The following is a 17,436-nucleotide window of genomic DNA, read 5'->3' as shown; positions in this document are numbered from 1 at the left end:
AATACGATCCTACATATGGCAGTAAATCAAACTCTAACCCATCCCAGAGGAAACAGGAATGGAATGGTAGCAATTGCCTGATGATCCAGGGAAAGAAAAATATTGTAGGAAGTTAGGTGGTGGAGGAGGACAGCCATTTTCAGTGGGTCACAAACTCAGGTGAACTAATATCATTTCCGGCTTCTATGCAAAACTTATGCCTTCTATTTTGCCCACCATCATATTTGACTGAATGCTTCCATCATTTTCGCTTTTTTCTTTATCATGCTACTCTCACAAAGACTTACCGTTTGTTCTTTTCCAACATTGAGAACAACGATAGACACATTCTGAACCATCAAGAATCCATTTCCTTCCACGGTGATGATTCTGCCTCCACTTTTAAACAAAATGAAAACAAAAACAGTGAAGTAAGGGATCAGATGAAGAATGGGGCATCTTTCATTCATACAAGATAAGAAAATGAACGAAAAGGAAATAGACACGGTCCTGTATTGAATGAAGTCTGCAGTCCTGTTCAGCCCAGCATCAATCAACACTGCGACTGGCAGTGACTTTCAAAAGTCTCAAGCAGAGCCATTTTTAGGTTATTCGCTTTACCAAACTGTAGCAGAATAAAGGCTACTTCACACATTACCCAGAAGTAAATGCACACAAATTTAAGCACATGTGGTGGAAAGCATTGGTCAAGCAAGGTGTGCAAGGACAATGATCCGACATGTGGTGGAAAGTATACTTTGCTGTATGTGCATCTTACAGTTTTACAAGTACGCACAAAATGCATTTTAACATGCATGGATAAAAGAAAATGTAATAGCATCTGCTTGGACTAAAAAGTGGACAACCTGCAGCCTAGGGGCTGCATGCAGTCACTGAAATAATTTTACGTTGCTCCCAGCATTACCTAATAACTTCAAAAGCACAATTCACTAATAAAATAACAAATAACTATTTCACCACTGAGGCTAAATAGAGACATGCTCTGAATATATTTTATTACCTCGGCTGCAAAGTACGAATAAATAGTTGCGCTGACATGAATCCTGGATGCTTCAAACAGTTGTTATTAAAAAGTGGAAGGTTTGGATAGTCTTACCCCGTCAGACAAGCTGCCTGAGGAATGCTAAATGTGGCACCATCAATGTGAAATCAATTAAAGAAAATAATGAGATAGCTTTAGCACATGCCACCAATACAGAGAGGAGGAGAGAGGAGAGGCTTGTCTCCATTGGTTACCAAAAACTACATCCAGACTTTACCCCGCATGTGGCCTTTCATTACTTCAACCATTTCGTGTTCTACTTGCTTTAATTATACCGCAACATCAGGTGGCTCATCGGGGAATTCAGGAAGATAGTGATTTATCCCCTTTGCCTCCAAAAGACACTCAAATCCAAAGTGATAACACACAGGGCTCTTACAAGCACAGCCTTCGCAAGTCATTTAAGGCCTCTAAAGCCTCAGCGTGCTGTGGTTATGCATATTCATAGGCTCTCTGTAGTTCACGCTACATCTGCGATGTTGCTTGGTGTTTCCTTGAAGAAATTTAATTCCGAATGGTATTTGATCATTGCAGGGAAAAACTATGTTAGGTCCAATTACGCTTTTGATGAGGAAACCTACAACACCACGTTCAGCAGAAGCGGCAGTGTGGTGGTAAAACGGAACTAGCGGCGAAGTGCTCAAAAGGAATCCTGCAGTATAAATTTCCAAGCACTTTGTTGCCCTCTTTGGTTGGCCGACAGTAACAGTGCCATTTGCACACCACGGTTTAAGGTAAATGTAAAGGAACCCCTGACCATTAGGTCCAGCCGTGACCGACTCTGGGGTTGCGGCGCTCATCTTGCTTTACTGGCCAAGGGAGCCAGCATACAGCTTCCAGATGATGTGGCCAGCATGACTAAGCCACTTCTGCCGAATCAGAGCAGCGCACGGAAACGCCATTTACCTTCCCGCCGGAGCGGTACCTATTTATCTACTTGCACTTTGATGTGCTTTCGAACTGCTAGGTTGGCAGGAGCAGGGACCGAATGGGAGCTCACCCCGTCACGGGGATTCGAACCGCTGACCTGCTGATCGGCAAGTCCTAGGCTCTGTGGTTTAACCCACAGCGCCACCCATATCCCCTACACCACGGTTTAGAACAGCATTTATTTGCAGCTTAGTGATCTTGAATGCTTCTGCCCGACTCTTATGTTTTGCAGCTGCCACCCTGCATTCTGACCCAGTTCTGTCCTGCCTCACACTCACAAGACTGACAGAACTTCCCGCCCAGCACTGAAAACTGGGTGTGCTGCTGCTGCTGCTCATTTGCAATTCCCCACGTTGCAATTCGTGTTTTGGGTTTTGTGATGACATGCAATCCTACTTTAAGAACGTTGCATAAGATCAGGGCAGTTGGCCCTGGTTGGCCTTAAAACACTTCCTGAGTAACTTGGGCTTCAGGTGCACTTGCAGACTTCCTCAAATTTCTTTGTTCACATTATGCTGTTACACTTCAAGACTGTACTAAGCAGGGAGTGATTTCACGGAGAAATTCAAAAAGGAACTGGAGCCCCAAGGGCTCGAGGGGGGGAATGGAATCAAAAGCATTTTTTTTTCCAAAAAGAAAAAAGAAGCCCTGAAATGTGTCTGCCTTGCAGGTTCTTTTGAATAATAAAAAAATTTGCAAACTGTATCAATCAGTCGGAGCCAGTAGGAATAGTACAATAATCATGCGGACTTTGGCCTGAATTTCTACATCCTTTGAAGCACATAAACTTAGGATTCTTTCCCCATTATTAGTTTGGAGTTTAGTGATGCTAGCTGAAACTGGGTTTATGGTGAACAACTGTTCTGCCCCACTCATCTGCTCTGCCTGTTTTTCACAGCAATTTGTCTATTTTACTACCCCAGCCTCAGCACAATATGCAGCCTCCATGAATGCCCAAACCCCAACCTAGATGATCATCTGCCACCTTTCTAATCCTATTAGCCCGTTAACAGTTCTAGAAAATTGCACAGAGTAATGTCTTACCTGATCTGACTCCTTTTGGGGTTGATATCTCTTATACTTGGGTTTTTCTCATACTTGAAGGTGGTGTTATCACCAATGCAGGACTTCCTTTCAAACTGGACACAGACTTTCACAGTGGTAGTAAATTCCACACCTGGCATGGTGCAAGTGATGCTAGTGTCAGTGCGACTATAAAAAAAGAAGACACAATGAGCTGCTGAGTGCAATGCTTGGGTATGCCCGGTTGTTGTTCTCTACAGTGAGAATCCACACTACATGCCATTCAGCCGAAGCTTTATAACACAATGGATGTTTATGAAATTACGAATGGTGTGTAGTGAGCATGCGTGTTTGTCTCTTTTTTGTCTCTGTCCATCTGCCTCTTCCCTCAAGCACAACTTGGGGCCACCTAATGACTGATTGGCAACCAGCTGAGGACAGAAAAAAGGAAGCGTTTCTTCATAAAATGCACAATCAACATGGAATTTCTCAGTATGTGGTGACGAACACTAGTCTTTATGGCTTTAAAGGATAGGTGGACAAATTCACAAAGGGTCTATCAATAGCTATTAGCAATGATAACTAAATGGAGCTCTATTTCTCTCGAAACCACTGATTTGGGTGACAAGCTAAAGGGAAAGGTCATTGCCTTCATGCTATCTTCTTAGTAAACTTCTGAAAGGCATCCTGCTGGCTGGCGGGGGAAAAATAAGGCTGCAACAGATGGACTTTGGTGTGATTTCAAGCAGTCCTCTTCCAATGTAAGGTCCTGCCAGTTGTTTTGCTAGGGGAGGCAGGCTTTTTTGTGTGTGGGGGTGTGTGACTTCAGTTTGCTAGGTATTTTTATTGATTTGGAGGGCCAGCCGCCTCTCCTTGCTCCCCCCCAGCTACGCCCATGGTCCTGCCTCATTCTTCCCATCCTTTACTGCTCACACCATCCTCATCAAACTGCTGTGCTGGTGTGCTTACCTGTGGCGGTGTAGTGGGGAAAGCCCCATTGCATGAGAAAAAGCTATTTTGCAATCCATGCATCAAAGACTATATTAACAGAGCAAGATGTGCTCCAGACTGGAGAACTGGGTTTTTTAATAGACTTGTTTTCTCACTTCTGATCAGGGCAGCTTCTGACCCTATTTTAATATTTGCAGCTTATGAGAAAATTCTGCAAATATAAAATTATCTGCTAGTTACATATAATTTGAAAGAATTGCTAAGTACCCTTCACAGATGCAAAACAGTGGGGGAAACCATGCAAGACTAGTAGTGAGATTTTATGGCTACTCAGCAATTTTATATGTGTTGCATTACAGAGAGCTGTGCTGAATTTGTTCATACTGAAGAATTATCTGAAGAAGTGTGCATGCACACGAAAGCTCATACCAAGAACTAACTTACTTGGTCTTTAAGGTGCTACTGGAAGGAATTTTTTTTGTTTTGAAGAATTTGTGTTTCCTTGGAAAAGGCATTGGACAAACACTTGGCATATGGCATATGGTTCTTGTTTCTTGTCAGGTAAATTATAATTTCCTGCCTCCATTGCTGAATTATGGTTCGTTCAGAGGCAGCACTTACCTGAGGTCTTCACATTCTTTTGTGTTATTAACCAAAACTCGGAGCTCAGATCCCACACTCAGGTTATTCCCTGTGATGGTTACTCTGGTTCCTCCTGCTTTAGGGCCAGTAGATGGAGACATAAACTTCACTACCGGAAGCTAAGTAAGAGAGGAATGTCAAGGTGAGGTATTCATTAGTTTCTTAGTCTGTAATTAATGCTAATGATACAGACATACCGCAGGCAGGGAAGATTCTACATGTCAAAGGTTCTGCAACAATTCTCCAGGAAGAAACCAAGGGGGGTTGATTTTGCGAACAAAGAAAGCAATTCTAACCACATTTGTTTGGAAGTGGGCTCCACAGACTTTGTAGGGCTTCCAAGCTTCCAATGGGACAACCTGTAAAATTAATCTCACAAGATGAAGATATGTAAAAGGATCTGGAGTAGGTTGTCCTCAGTATGCTGCTGATAATCAACTCTATTTCTCTTTTACATCTGAAACTGGTAAAGCTGAGAAGGTGTTAAACTGCTATCTGGAGGCAGTAATTAACTAGATTAGTGCCCCAAAATTCAAACTCAGAAATGAAAAGGTAGAGCTGCTGTTGGCCAGATTAAGCTGGCAACCCACTTGAGGAATACCCGACTTGAACTTTTAACTGGTATCTATTTTGATGTCATTTTGATACAACATACAAATTTCTAATTCTTTTCCTGACTGTAAAAATAAATAAATCGAAGCCATTGCTGCCTTATCTGCCTTGTTTTATCTATTCTGCTGCTTTCATTGTTTTGTAATATTCCATATCTGAGTCTTTGAAATTGTTTTTAAACTTTGAAAACAGAAGCTGAAGAGCAACACAGAAAACAAACAACAATCATTTCTCACTTCCCACCAGTGACTGGTTTCCAAACAGTGTCCCTTGAACTCTGAACCCGGCCTAAAACCGTGCTCAAATTTTAAAGTCCTCTCGAGTTTCTGATGCAGTAATACACTTGCATTTTCAGTCATATTTGTATCAGACTGGCAGGCTCTGACTGCCTTGATTTGTAAGTAAGGATAATAATATCTGTGACAGTAAAACGGAGATGAAATTTATTGTACCTTTGAAGGAGCATTTTTAAAGAAATGCCATAGGTGTTCTTTTTCTGGCCTTCTGAAATATATTCAAATGCCTTTTAGTTGAGTTTAATCTTGCACAGCAAAATTTAATACCGAAGTGTATACTATACAGTAACATTGCAACTTTGAAGGGGCCTTTTTACCGAAAAATACTGGGATAAGCAGAATGTTTTTAGATACTTTTTAAAAGCACTTTGACTTTAAAAAACCCTATAATCCTGTGAAAAAGTTTTACTTTGTATGAGATTTAAGAACTAAACCATGGTGAACAGGATCTCCTCCCTAGGCCTCATTTTTAACACTGAAAACCAGTCACTGGTGGAAAGCTGAAGATTTGGATAAATATTTCAATGCTAGGGAAGGAGTTAAACTTTCTCTCTGCTTTAAATTGCTTTTCCAAAGCTACTATTTACCTAAGAGCCAAAACATATTAATGTAATAGATTGGATTGCCCGTTATTTGGGTCATTAATTGTTATTTTTGTTAATGCCAATTTGTTAATGTCTATCTCTTCAGAAAGTTATCTGAGCCTTCTTCCCTTGGGAGTTCCTAAATTGGTACCCGCCCCTTTCTCTGCATTGAGCCAGACCATGACAAATAGAGACCTCCAATATATAAACTGCCAAGTGGTCAAGTTATGAGTGGTACTGAAAGGCTTGAACCTTGCATGAGAGAGGCACTTTGAGGTCCAACGAGACAAGTTAAGATGGAAGATAATCTGGGTGAAGCACCCTCCACCAGAATTCAAGAGATGACCCACAAATTGCTTCTCTGGTAGCACTGGACCCTGGTGAGACTCTCCCACAGGAGAAGGACCTTGTCCCCACTCTGCTGGTGCAGATGTGAGGAAAGGAGAATCCCTATTCACATGGGATGTGAATGTGCCAAAGTAACCAAATTCTAGGTTTGGGTGTTTGAATTAGCCTCCATTATAACTGGCAAGATTTTAGTCCTGGACGTTGTGTTGACGTTGCTCTTGGATGAAAGCGAATAGAACCTCCTTGGTGTTCTATAGCGAATTAGCATCACTAATGTTGTCAGCTGTTTGGATGGAGGCGGACAGATGATAGAAGGCAGCAGAAGGGCACACAATGGAAGGGTGCTGGGCCAAAGTGTGCGAAGGAGCTCTCTCAGAACACCTGACTAATCAAAGAAGAGTAACAAGAGTTGTAGCTAAACATGGCAAGTTTGACACTGTATAGTTGCTGTTTGTCGGCTTTATTAACAGTAATACCTCCTAGCAGTCCCCAATGACACACACCAAGCTATGGAGCAGATATCTCTTGGCAAGATAATTATAGTATTGATGTGAGAATTGTATACTCTGTAAATTTCCGTTTGTGTCAAAGCTGGAAGTGTTGATAAGATCGCTCTACCTGCGAGTTTCCGTCAGTGATGGCATGTTTTTGTTGTTTGTTTTCTTAATCTTTTGAATTAATTAATAAAACATTTTTTAAAAAAACTGTTGACTTCTATTGTTGCCGGGCAAATTTTGATGTGTTTTTCCTCGTGCAGTTAATGGATGTACCTTCAATTGCTTTCTCCTGTAGGAATGTTGCCTGACCTGAACAAAGGCCTGGGAATGTTAAATCCATCATTAATGGAAGACTTCCAACCAAAGCCACTGGCTCCTATTTTTGCTTCTGTGCAGGTGTTTCCTGAAGATGCAATTTCCTCCGGCACCATCAATAGCTTTATAACATCCTCATCCTTTTTAACTTCTCCATCACCGCTATAATAGTTCTAACACCAGATACAGTTTTTTTGTGAGCTCTAATTTGCTACATTGCATCATATAATATGACTTATTATTGCTATTTTAAAAAAAGGAGACTTGAGAGGAAGAGAACAAAGGAAGCTGCCTCATGCCATTGGTCCTAGTTCAGTATTGTCTACACTGACTGGAAGGGGCTCTTCAGAGTTTGAGACATGGGTATTTTCCCAGTGACAAATTCAAAGTTAAAACCCCCAGTAAGAACATGAAACAACTTACCACATAAGAGTATCGGTCCCTGGATTTTCCTTCTCTGCTCAAATTAACTGTCACCACATCAGAAAATTCATCTGGAGCTTCTCCAGTCCAGCACACAATTCTGTGTAAAAAAATAAATAAATAAGCAATTGTGACTGAGAGGAAAAATATGGATGAACTTGAAATAGTACCTCATAAAATAAAAGGTGGGCTGGATTGAACTCTATTCCCTGCTCTTTAAAATTCTTTATTTTTATATTAAAATCATTATTTCGGATTCCAACTAAGATAATTTATACAGGAGACAGAGTAGCTTCAAACTTAATGCCTCAAATGGAGTTGGGCTACCATTTCCAGTGCAGATTATATTCCCATACAGAAAGTCTGACAAAAGGGTACTCCAGGTCAAAAGCACTGGAATCAGATTACAGTGGACCCTTGGGTTACGTTACCTCCGGGTAACGTAACTTTCGGGTTGCGAACGCGGCAAACCTGGAAGTGGGTTTGCCGCTCGTGCATGCACATAAGCGCTCTACGGCACTGCACGCATGTGCAGAACAGGTGCCTCCAGTTACAAAGATTTTGGGATATGGCCAGTCCTCCAGAACGGATCGCGTTCATAACCGGAGATACCACTGTATTTTGCTTGTGTGGTCACATGCTAATGGATAATCCATTCTGCATGAAAGGGGGGAAGTGTCTGTTGGTCTCCCCACCAGTTTGCATTAAGAATTCAGAGCACTTTGGATGTTTTGGTAGGAAATGCTCACTTTTCTCTTGATGAAACTGGGATGCCCCCCCAAAATGGAATCCAAATGCCCAGCTTGCACATCATGGCTTACCATGATCAAGCAGAAACAGCATGCTCTCTTCTATGGCAAGGTGCCTTGTCATACTTTCCTCACACAGAAGCCATTTCAACGTCCAAATAGTCACAAGTTGGTGAATTCATGATGGCATATGCATGGTAATAGGTAAGGCTCCAGAAGGGGGCATATATAACCAAGTGTAAACTATTTCACTAACCCTTTTCTGTTCATGATGGACTGAGCTGGAAAGAAGTACCGTATTTTTCGCAGCATAGGGCGCACCGGACCATAGGGCGCACCCAATTTTTTGGGGGGGAAATAAAGGGGGGGAAATTATTTTTCCCCCCCCAGGCGCGGGGCTGGGGCGGGGGAAGCTTGAGCTTCCCCCAACCCCAGCCCCCAAACAGGCAAGTCTCCGCAAGCCGAGGGAGCGCTCCCGCTGCTTGCGGAGAGGTCCGCGAAGCCTAGACGCGCTGAGCTCAGCGTGCGCAGGCTTCAGCATGCAGGCAAGTCTCCGCAAGCAGCGGGAGCGCTCCCGCTGCTTTTGGAGAGGTCCGCGAAGCCTGGGCGCGCTGAGCTCAGCGCCCACAGGCTTCAGCATGCAGGCAAGTCTCCGCAAGCAGCGGTGAGCACCGACCCCTCTCACTCTCCAGGCTTCAGCGAAAGCCTGCATTTGCACCATAGGACGCACACACATTTCCCCTTCATTTTTGGAGGGGAAAAAGTGCGTCCTATGGTGCAAAAAATACGGTAACACCATTCCTACTGAGGCAAGAGTCAGTTCAGAATTTTGGGGTGCCCTTCTCAGAATTAAGCTTATTCTTATTTAAAGTGACTCGACTTTTGAAATTTTGTTGCCATTTTTTTCCTGATCGAGCAAGTACGTATTTCACATTACTTGAAAATGTGAAGTTCATGAAACTCCAATTATGCTTTATTTCTTATGAAGAGTCACTAAAAATAAAATAAAAGGTATTTTCGTTATAGAGAAATATGAAGTTTGTTCATGACCCAACAGGAAATAACTAGGTGTTTATATTAGTAGTAAATAATCCTGGGATTTAGATTTGGTAGCACCCTCTACTTCAAAGTATGTCTGTACCAGCAACCTTTGGGCTTTAATTAATTAATCTTTGGTGTTTTAATTTGCTCCTTGTTGTCCCAGTGCTGCTGTTTATGCATTTCCTGTCCAGGCATGCATGTTCCCATTGGGTCAACAGACTGCTCTTCAGATAATTGCATTCATAAACAACAACAACTAAGAGCTGAATATGTCCACTGCAAAAGCTATGGCGTATCATACTATAGGGCGCAAGAAAGAGGGGGGGGGGGGGAGTGGCGGGTGGGAGGAAGCAGGAGGTCATTTCCATAGGGTAATACAACAGCCATCATCATTAAACACTGGAAATACCCCCTCCATCACCACCCAACAAAGGAACAGCATCTCTTTTTGTGGGGATTACTATTACTTTAAAAACTTTGGAATGCTTATTCAAGATAGTGCAAAGGACACTATGAGAAGGTTAATAAATGAGGCACTACTCAGATGTAGCGCACTGGGTGGGGTGGAGCCATTACTCTAGCTTCCCAGTGGATTATTGTTGCTTCCTGGGAGGGAGAAGGGGAGACAGCAGGGAGGTCACCACAGTGTAAACGGAACAGCAGAGCCACTCCGTTACGCCTGCTGGTGCATTTGCACTATGCCAACTTCTCCACTGACCTGCCCCTCTCCTCGTGGTAAGCAACCCACATGTCAGGAAGCTAGTGTAATGGCCCTGCTCCACTTGGCGAGTCACTTCTGGCACTACCTTTAATTCAAAGAAACCCAGGATTGGGAAGTTAATCGGGGTCAGGACTTGGGATAAAGTGTTCATTATATCCACTATTCCCACAAAAAAACACACAATTAGTGCAGGAACACCAATGCCTTGTTTGCATATTTCTCCTCCTCCTCAGATGGAAATGGTAACTTCATAATTGCTATACCCAGCTATTTCCCTCAACTTTTCCTAATGGGTAATTTCAATTTCTTCCAAAATTAGATCTTGCTATGTTGCTTGTTATCAACAGCATGCCTTCAAGCACAGCCCTTATAGATTGCTTGATCTGCTGATCTTTGGTGGCCTCAGCTCATTGGCCTCCTACAACCGTTTTCCACAAGAAATTATCATGAGAATTTCTCCTAGGTTTTTGTGGATGATTTCATTCCAAAATAACTGCACACAATCACCTCAGCTGGTCTCTGAAGCCTGTCTAGCAGAGATAACAAAGACAACTTTGCAAAAATGTATGTGAACGTGAAGCTAGTGAAAGGTCTGACAGCACAGAAGAAGTTTCCCAGTTGTTTTAGATGGAGCTGCAGAATGGGTAGCAGCTGTGCGAGTTTTGATTACATTTGTCCTCCTGACCTGCTGAGGGCACAGGCAGGAGACAGGCAGGAGCTTAGAATATTGTGGAGATCAATTCCCTGGCACAGCCAGCTAACTAGAAGGCTAGTTAGTACCTGTCTTTTCCGCACTTCTTCACAGAAAGCGTTTGTCTCATGGTAACTTCCCCTCTGAGGATGCATGTGCATCACTCAAAACAAAACAAAACAGGACCTACGGTAATCTTCCAGATGGAAGTCCTCAGCAGAGAATACAATTCACAGGAACGACCTGAGAATTCTAGAATGTGACTTCTCTCAGCTGAAGTTATTACTGTGGAATAAATTCCTTGTGGGGATAAAAATCATTAATCAGTTTCAATATGTATCATACAGAAATCTGCCCTTTTCATAAATGAGCTGATTCAGAGTCAGCTTGGTTCACTGGGTCACAAAGCAAACAGTAGCAGCTACTATTAACAACTAGGCGGCCAGTGGATAATTGGATGCCTTACTCTCCATTTACGCATGCATGTGAATCCCTGCAAACATTTGCACGCTCATACCAAGCCCTCACATTCCTGATCTCTGAAGAAAGACCGCTGGAAGAGATCAATCAGCTGAAGAGGAGGAAATAAAAGACAGCAATCCCTTTCCTTTCACTCGCTTTTAAATCATTCAGCATGAGTTACTCACTCCTCAGAGACGATATATCTGTCCGGGAGCGGCGAACACTTCACATTCCCTATTCTGACAGCGTTAATGACATCACTGAACCTACGGCCCAGATTTCTTCCTCGTATTGTGACTAGAGTTCCTCCTTCCAGGGGTCCATTCAGGGGCTCGATCTGCAAGTTCAAAGGGAACCTGATGAGAGTAGTTTAAAAGCAAAGGCATGGAAGGCAGCAAGGTGGGGAGCATTCATTTTTATTCCCGTCTGGGTACAAACATCAATTTTATGCTCCCTATTCTTCTACAGGGGGAAAAAAGGCTGTGGGTCCAATAAATGAGCCATATGCTTAAGATTCATGTCCTACTTTGGCTTTTGTGACTAATACAGTTTTTACAGTGCCTTTTACCTCATACAGAAATAATTTCATACACCACTGAAAATACAACTATCAGTATTCTTAAAAGTTTTGAATAACAGTTAAGGGAAGGGGGAAAGTAGTAAGAACTGACAAGTGGAGAAAACATAATAGTGATACCAACTCTTTGCGCTGGGAACAGTCAGCACAATCTTTTGTATAATCCTTAACAAAAGGGTTGGTCTCTCTAAACACCACCATGCATGTTATGAATGATAACAGCTATAAGTGGGCTATTTGTTCCCTGCCTTTTTATATACTGACCCAGCACTGATTCAGAGAGAAGACTGCCTAATTATCACCCTGGGGTTTTTCATTTAAACAACAATATCCAAGTCTTGCTGCAAAAAAGACTATAGTTTGTTTCAAAAAAGTGTTTATCTACCTGTCTACCTACCTATGGCTTTTATATACTGCCCCAATCAACAATGTCCTCTGGGAGGTTGTGGTTAGCGTCTACACAACAACATTTTGTTGCACATTCAGGAGAGATTTTTATTTGTTACCCTTTGTTCTGCAGTCAGCCACAAAGCCACTTTGATTTCGCTGGACATCTGGCCTAGCTTAATGCCCTACATTTAGAAAGGACCTTTTAAATTGCAACAAACCTATTGGGGGAAAAAATAAAGCCGCCGAAAGCTGCACAGGAACAGCAGCCTTCCTTCCTCAAAGTACAGTTATAGAGGCTGCAGCTTGCCATTCACTGTAGCTGCTGCCAGCATAACATGACGTAAGCCAAGGGGCAGGAGGTCAAGAGTGGAGGCTCCTTCTTCCGCCAAGCTGCTTAGGGCTGATAATGTCCCCTTACTAAGCTCAGCGTCCCTTTCCAATAGACTTGTGGTTGTCCTCCTCCCCCACAAGACAACTCTGTAGACACTAAAGAAAAGCTTGTTTGTTTTTGCAAATGGAGGGATTTGGATTGAATGTACAGTATCTGCTAAGAAATAGCATCCCAACCCCGTGACATGCCGTAACCTTAATTCTTGTGGTTTGCTTTCAATTCTTGATTTTGGCAGAGAGGCAGGAGGCTAAGTTTCCTATACCCTGGAGAGAGGTGGGCTCCCTAGCATTTCCTCTATGCAGCAGGGACTGAGAAACGGGAACGGTAGATGTTAACAATAAAATAGGTATTGGATTATGAATGCAGTAGGGACCTACCCATCCTCACCAACACAGTTTTAAGAGCATTTCTCTGGATTGTGATATATATATATATATATATACATATATATATATGCAGGTTTTGGTGTCCTCGGGTGTCTTCCCGTGTAAAAGTTGGGGTGTCTAGGCGACGTTTCGACGAGGTCTCACTCGTCATCTTCAGGCTGGTGCTTTCGGCTTCTTGTTACTGGAACAGAGCAGGATCTCAGTGTTTGAGTTCCTATAAATACTGTTGAGGGGGTGTGGTGTATAGCCTCCAATGTTCTGGGCAGAGAGGAAGTTCCCAGGCTAGTGTGCCTTTTCTTCTTTTGTTCCTTAATTACTTGAGGGATATCTTGAGTGATTTCTTGAGTGATATCCTGAGTACCACTTAGGTGGGTCATTAGACACCCGAGGACACCAAAACCTGCATTCCTGTACCCGTGAAAATCTACGAAAGCATATATATATATATATATATATGCAGGTTTTGGTGTCCTCGGGTGTCTTCCCGTGTAAAAGTTGGGGTGTCTAGGCGACGTTTCGACGAGGTCTCACTCGTCATCTTCACCAGCCTGAAGATGACGAGTGAGACCTCGTCGAAACGTCGCCTAGACACCCCAACTTTTACACGGGAAGACACCCGAGGACACCAAAACCTGCATTCCTGTACCCGTGAAAATCTACGAAAGCAAATATATATATATATATATATATGCAGGTTTTGGTGTCCTCGGGTGTCTTCCCGTGTAAAAGTTGGGGTGTCTAGGCGACGTTTCGACGAGGTCTCACTCGTCATCTTCAGGCTGGTGCTTTCGGCTTCTTGTTACTGGAACAGAGCAGGATCTCAGTGTTTGAGTTCCTATAAATACTGTTGAGGGGGTGTGGTGTATAGCCTCCAATGTTCTGGGCAGAGAGGAAGTTCCCAGGCTAGTGTGCCTTTTCTTCTTTTGTTCCTTAATTACTTGAGGGATATCCTGAGTGATTTCTTGAGTGATATCCTGAGTACCACTTAGGTGGGTCATTAGGTGTGGATTAGTTGCTAAAGTCTTTGTGTCTTGACCTCTTGAACTTTGTGAAGAGTTTTTCTGAGAAGATGGCTGTACTGCACTTAGTTGTGCTCTGGCTTGGCTTCGTGTGTAGGGGCGAGCTGTGGTTTTGTGGCTTGTGTCAGCCAGATCTGTGTAGGGATTGCAGGGGGGTGCAGCATCCGGAGGTGCCTCCATGGTTTGGCTACTGGATGGTGTCTGTAATTTATCTGTGGAGAGGGTCTGGGTTTGGGTCTGGTGTGGTTGATTGGTGATGGCGTTCTGTGTGCCTCTGGATCTGGTGTCAGTTTTTGTGGGGAGGGCTAATTTCCAGATGTCTGGCAAGCGGGATGTGTCGTCACGCTTGTTCATGTTGTGAGGGTGTTTCTCTATCTCGATGGCTTCCATGATTATTCTCTTGTGGTGATGTTCCATGTTAAAGAGCAATTTGGAATCTGCAAAATTAATTTCGTGTCCTGTTTCTTTCATGTGTTGGAAAAGAGAAACAGGACACGAAATTAATTTTGCAGATTCCAAATTGCTCTTTAACATGGAACATCACCACAAGAGAATAATCATGGAAGCCATCGAGATAGAGAAACACCCTCACAACATGAACAAGCGTGACGACACATCCCGCTTGCCAGACATCTGGAAATTAGCCCTCCCCACAAAAACTGACACCAGATCCAGAGGCACACAGAACGCCATCACCAATCAACCACACCAGACCCAAACCCAGACCCTCTCCACAGATAAATTACAGACACCATCCAGTAGCCAAACCATGGAGGCACCTCCGGATGCTGCACCCCCCTGCAATCCCTACACAGATCTGGCTGACACAAGCCACAAAACCACAGCTCGCCCCTATACACGAAGCCAAGCCAGAGCACAACTAAGTGCAGTACAGCCATCTTCTCAGAAAAACTCTTCACAAAGTTCAAGAGGTCAAGACACAAAGACTTTAGCAACTAATCCACACCTAATGACCCACCTAAGTGGTACTCAGGATATCACTCAAGAAATCACTCAGGATATCCCTCAAGTAATTAAGGAACAAAAGAAGAAAAGGCACACTAGCCTGGGAACTTCCTCTCTGCCCAGAACATTGGAGGCTATACACCATACCCCCTCAACAGTATTTATAGGAACTCAAACACTGAGATCCTGCTCTGTTCCAGTAACAAGAAGCCGAAAGCACCAGCCTGAAGATGACGAGTGAGACCTCGTCGAAACGTCGCCTAGACACCCCAACTTTTACACGGGAAGACACCCGAGGACACCAAAACCTGCATTCCTGTACCCGTGAAAATCTACGAAACCAATATATATATATATATATATATATATATATATATATATATATATATAATATTTTTATTACTACTACTGTCCAATCACAATTAGCCCTTCATGAGCAAAGAGTAAAAAAGGACAGTGTCCAAGCAACTTCATATGTGCTTAGAGGAAGCAGATTTCTAGACCCATTTCAAACTGGTGTCAGGTCCAGTTTTAGCACTGAAACAGCACTGATTGGTCTGGTTGATGACAAGCATGATTTTGATTTTCCCTGACCTCTTGGCAGCTTTTAATACCACTGACCATAGAATCCTCCTGGAATGGCTTTGTGGCATCAAGAGATTTCTGTTTGTCCCTGCATCATCTGTGTTAGCGTTTTAAAACTGAGACTGGTGAATTTATTCCTACTTTTGTGTTGGTTTTAGGTACTGGTATTGCTTTAAAGTGGGTATTTCTAATGTTTCAATATTGTATTTTTAAAATACATTTAAATACTTTTAAACTGCTTTGGTACACTGATTAAATACATAGTTAAAGGTTAGAGTCTGTATCTTAAAATCTCTGCATTGGTGGGGTCGCACTAGTAAAGGTAAAGGGACCCCTGACCATTAGGTCCAGTCATGACGGACTCTGGGGTTATGGCACTCATCTCGCTTTATTGGCCGAGGGAGCCGGCGTACAGCTTCCGGGTCATGTGGCCAGCATGACTAAGCCGCTTCTGGCGAACCAGAGCAGCGCATGGAAACGCCGTTGACCTTCCCACCAGAGCGGTACCTATTTATCTACTTGCACTTTGACATGCTTTCGAACTGCTAGGCTAGGAGCAGGGACCGAGCAACGGCAGCTCACCCCGTCGCAGGGATTTGAACCACTGACCTTCTGATCGGCAAGTCCTAGGCTCTGTGGTTTAACCCACAGCGCCACCCGCGTCCCTGGGGTCGCACTAGACAGTCTTTAAAGTTGGCTCCAATTCTAAATACCAAGCTAGCCTAATGTATCCACCGTAAAGTCCAGAATACTGGTCCCTGTTCCACCATCCATTAACAACAACCAATTCCTGTTTACTGCGGCAAAATGACACTGAGCAGAATGCCTCTTTCTGTACTGTGCCCAAGACTTACCTTCTTAATCTCAGGAGGAGGACACATGCCTGGAATCTGGAGGGACTCCGTGTTTAGTCTACAATTAGAACTGCTCTCGCTCCAAATGCACTGATGACCCAGATCTTCTCTCCCAAGACACTGAGAACAGTCAGCACTTCCAATTGCACAATTATAAATCTCCACTAGAAAAAAGAGATAAATATCCTAAGCTGGAAGCATATTATGACTTTGCCTAACTTTGTGTGTGCAACTGCCCCCCTGCCAGAGTAATGCAACATTTCCAACAGCAGAGTCTGGACATACAACAATTTAAGAAGTTTTGGCCATAGTCCTAAAGATTTCCCAGAAGTTCTGGGCACTCGTTCCCACTGCAACATAATTTAGTACTTGAAAATCCCTTTGTCAATTTGTGCTACATTTTTCTAATTCTAGATATCCACATGAGAGGCAGCTTTGCACAGCTCAATACATCTAGTTAGCAAAAATTTTAGTTTACAATGGCAAACAATTATCATTACAATGCTCAGCATGATACGTGCATTTCACCAACTTCCCCCAAATGGGAATCTTTTTACTTCTCTTATTTCTGCCTGTCCTTGTTTCAGTGGCTTGTTACATTTTTATTAGACCAGGAATGGAAAATATGTGGGCCTCCAGATGTTGTTGAGCCCCATCTCTCATCAGCCCCAGCTAATGTAGCAGACAGGATGATGGGAGTTGTACTCCAACAGCATCTGGAGGACCACAGGTTCTTCATCCCTGTGTCAGAGAACAAAGGGATTACCTGCTCTCCTAAGGTTTAGGCCTTTTGTCCCTGAATAAATAGGAAATCCTATTTATTAATCAACAGAATGTGGTGTCGAGAAACATTTTCACCACATGCTATAGAACAAAACTAAATCACATAGAAAGCAAAAATCAAATGGGAGAAGGGAAGGAAAGATGTGGATTAATAACTG

General features: G+C 43.1%; 1 protein-coding gene across 1 annotated transcript in view; it reads right to left on the bottom strand.

The window, feature by feature from the left end:
* Positions 1-17,436, bottom strand: part of PLXND1 (plexin D1) — a 161,491-nt gene that overhangs the window by 54,646 nt on the left and 89,409 nt on the right. Inside the window, exons 12-17 of the mRNA XM_081901289.1 lie at positions 16,496-16,659; positions 11,513-11,664; positions 7,664-7,763; positions 4,568-4,707; positions 3,017-3,184; positions 288-378 (exon numbers count right to left, since the gene is read on the bottom strand). Of these exons, the coding sequence (XP_081757415.1) occupies positions 288-378; positions 3,017-3,184; positions 4,568-4,707; positions 7,664-7,763; positions 11,513-11,664; positions 16,496-16,659 (815 nt within the window). The remainder of the gene's footprint in view (positions 1-287; positions 379-3,016; positions 3,185-4,567; positions 4,708-7,663; positions 7,764-11,512; positions 11,665-16,495; positions 16,660-17,436) is intronic.

Source organism: Podarcis melisellensis (assembly GCF_964234715.1).
Source record: "Podarcis melisellensis genome assembly, chromosome: 2".
NCBI lineage: Eukaryota > Metazoa > Chordata > Lepidosauria > Squamata > Lacertidae > Podarcis > Podarcis melisellensis.
This window is presented reverse-complemented; position numbering and strand designations above follow the sequence as displayed.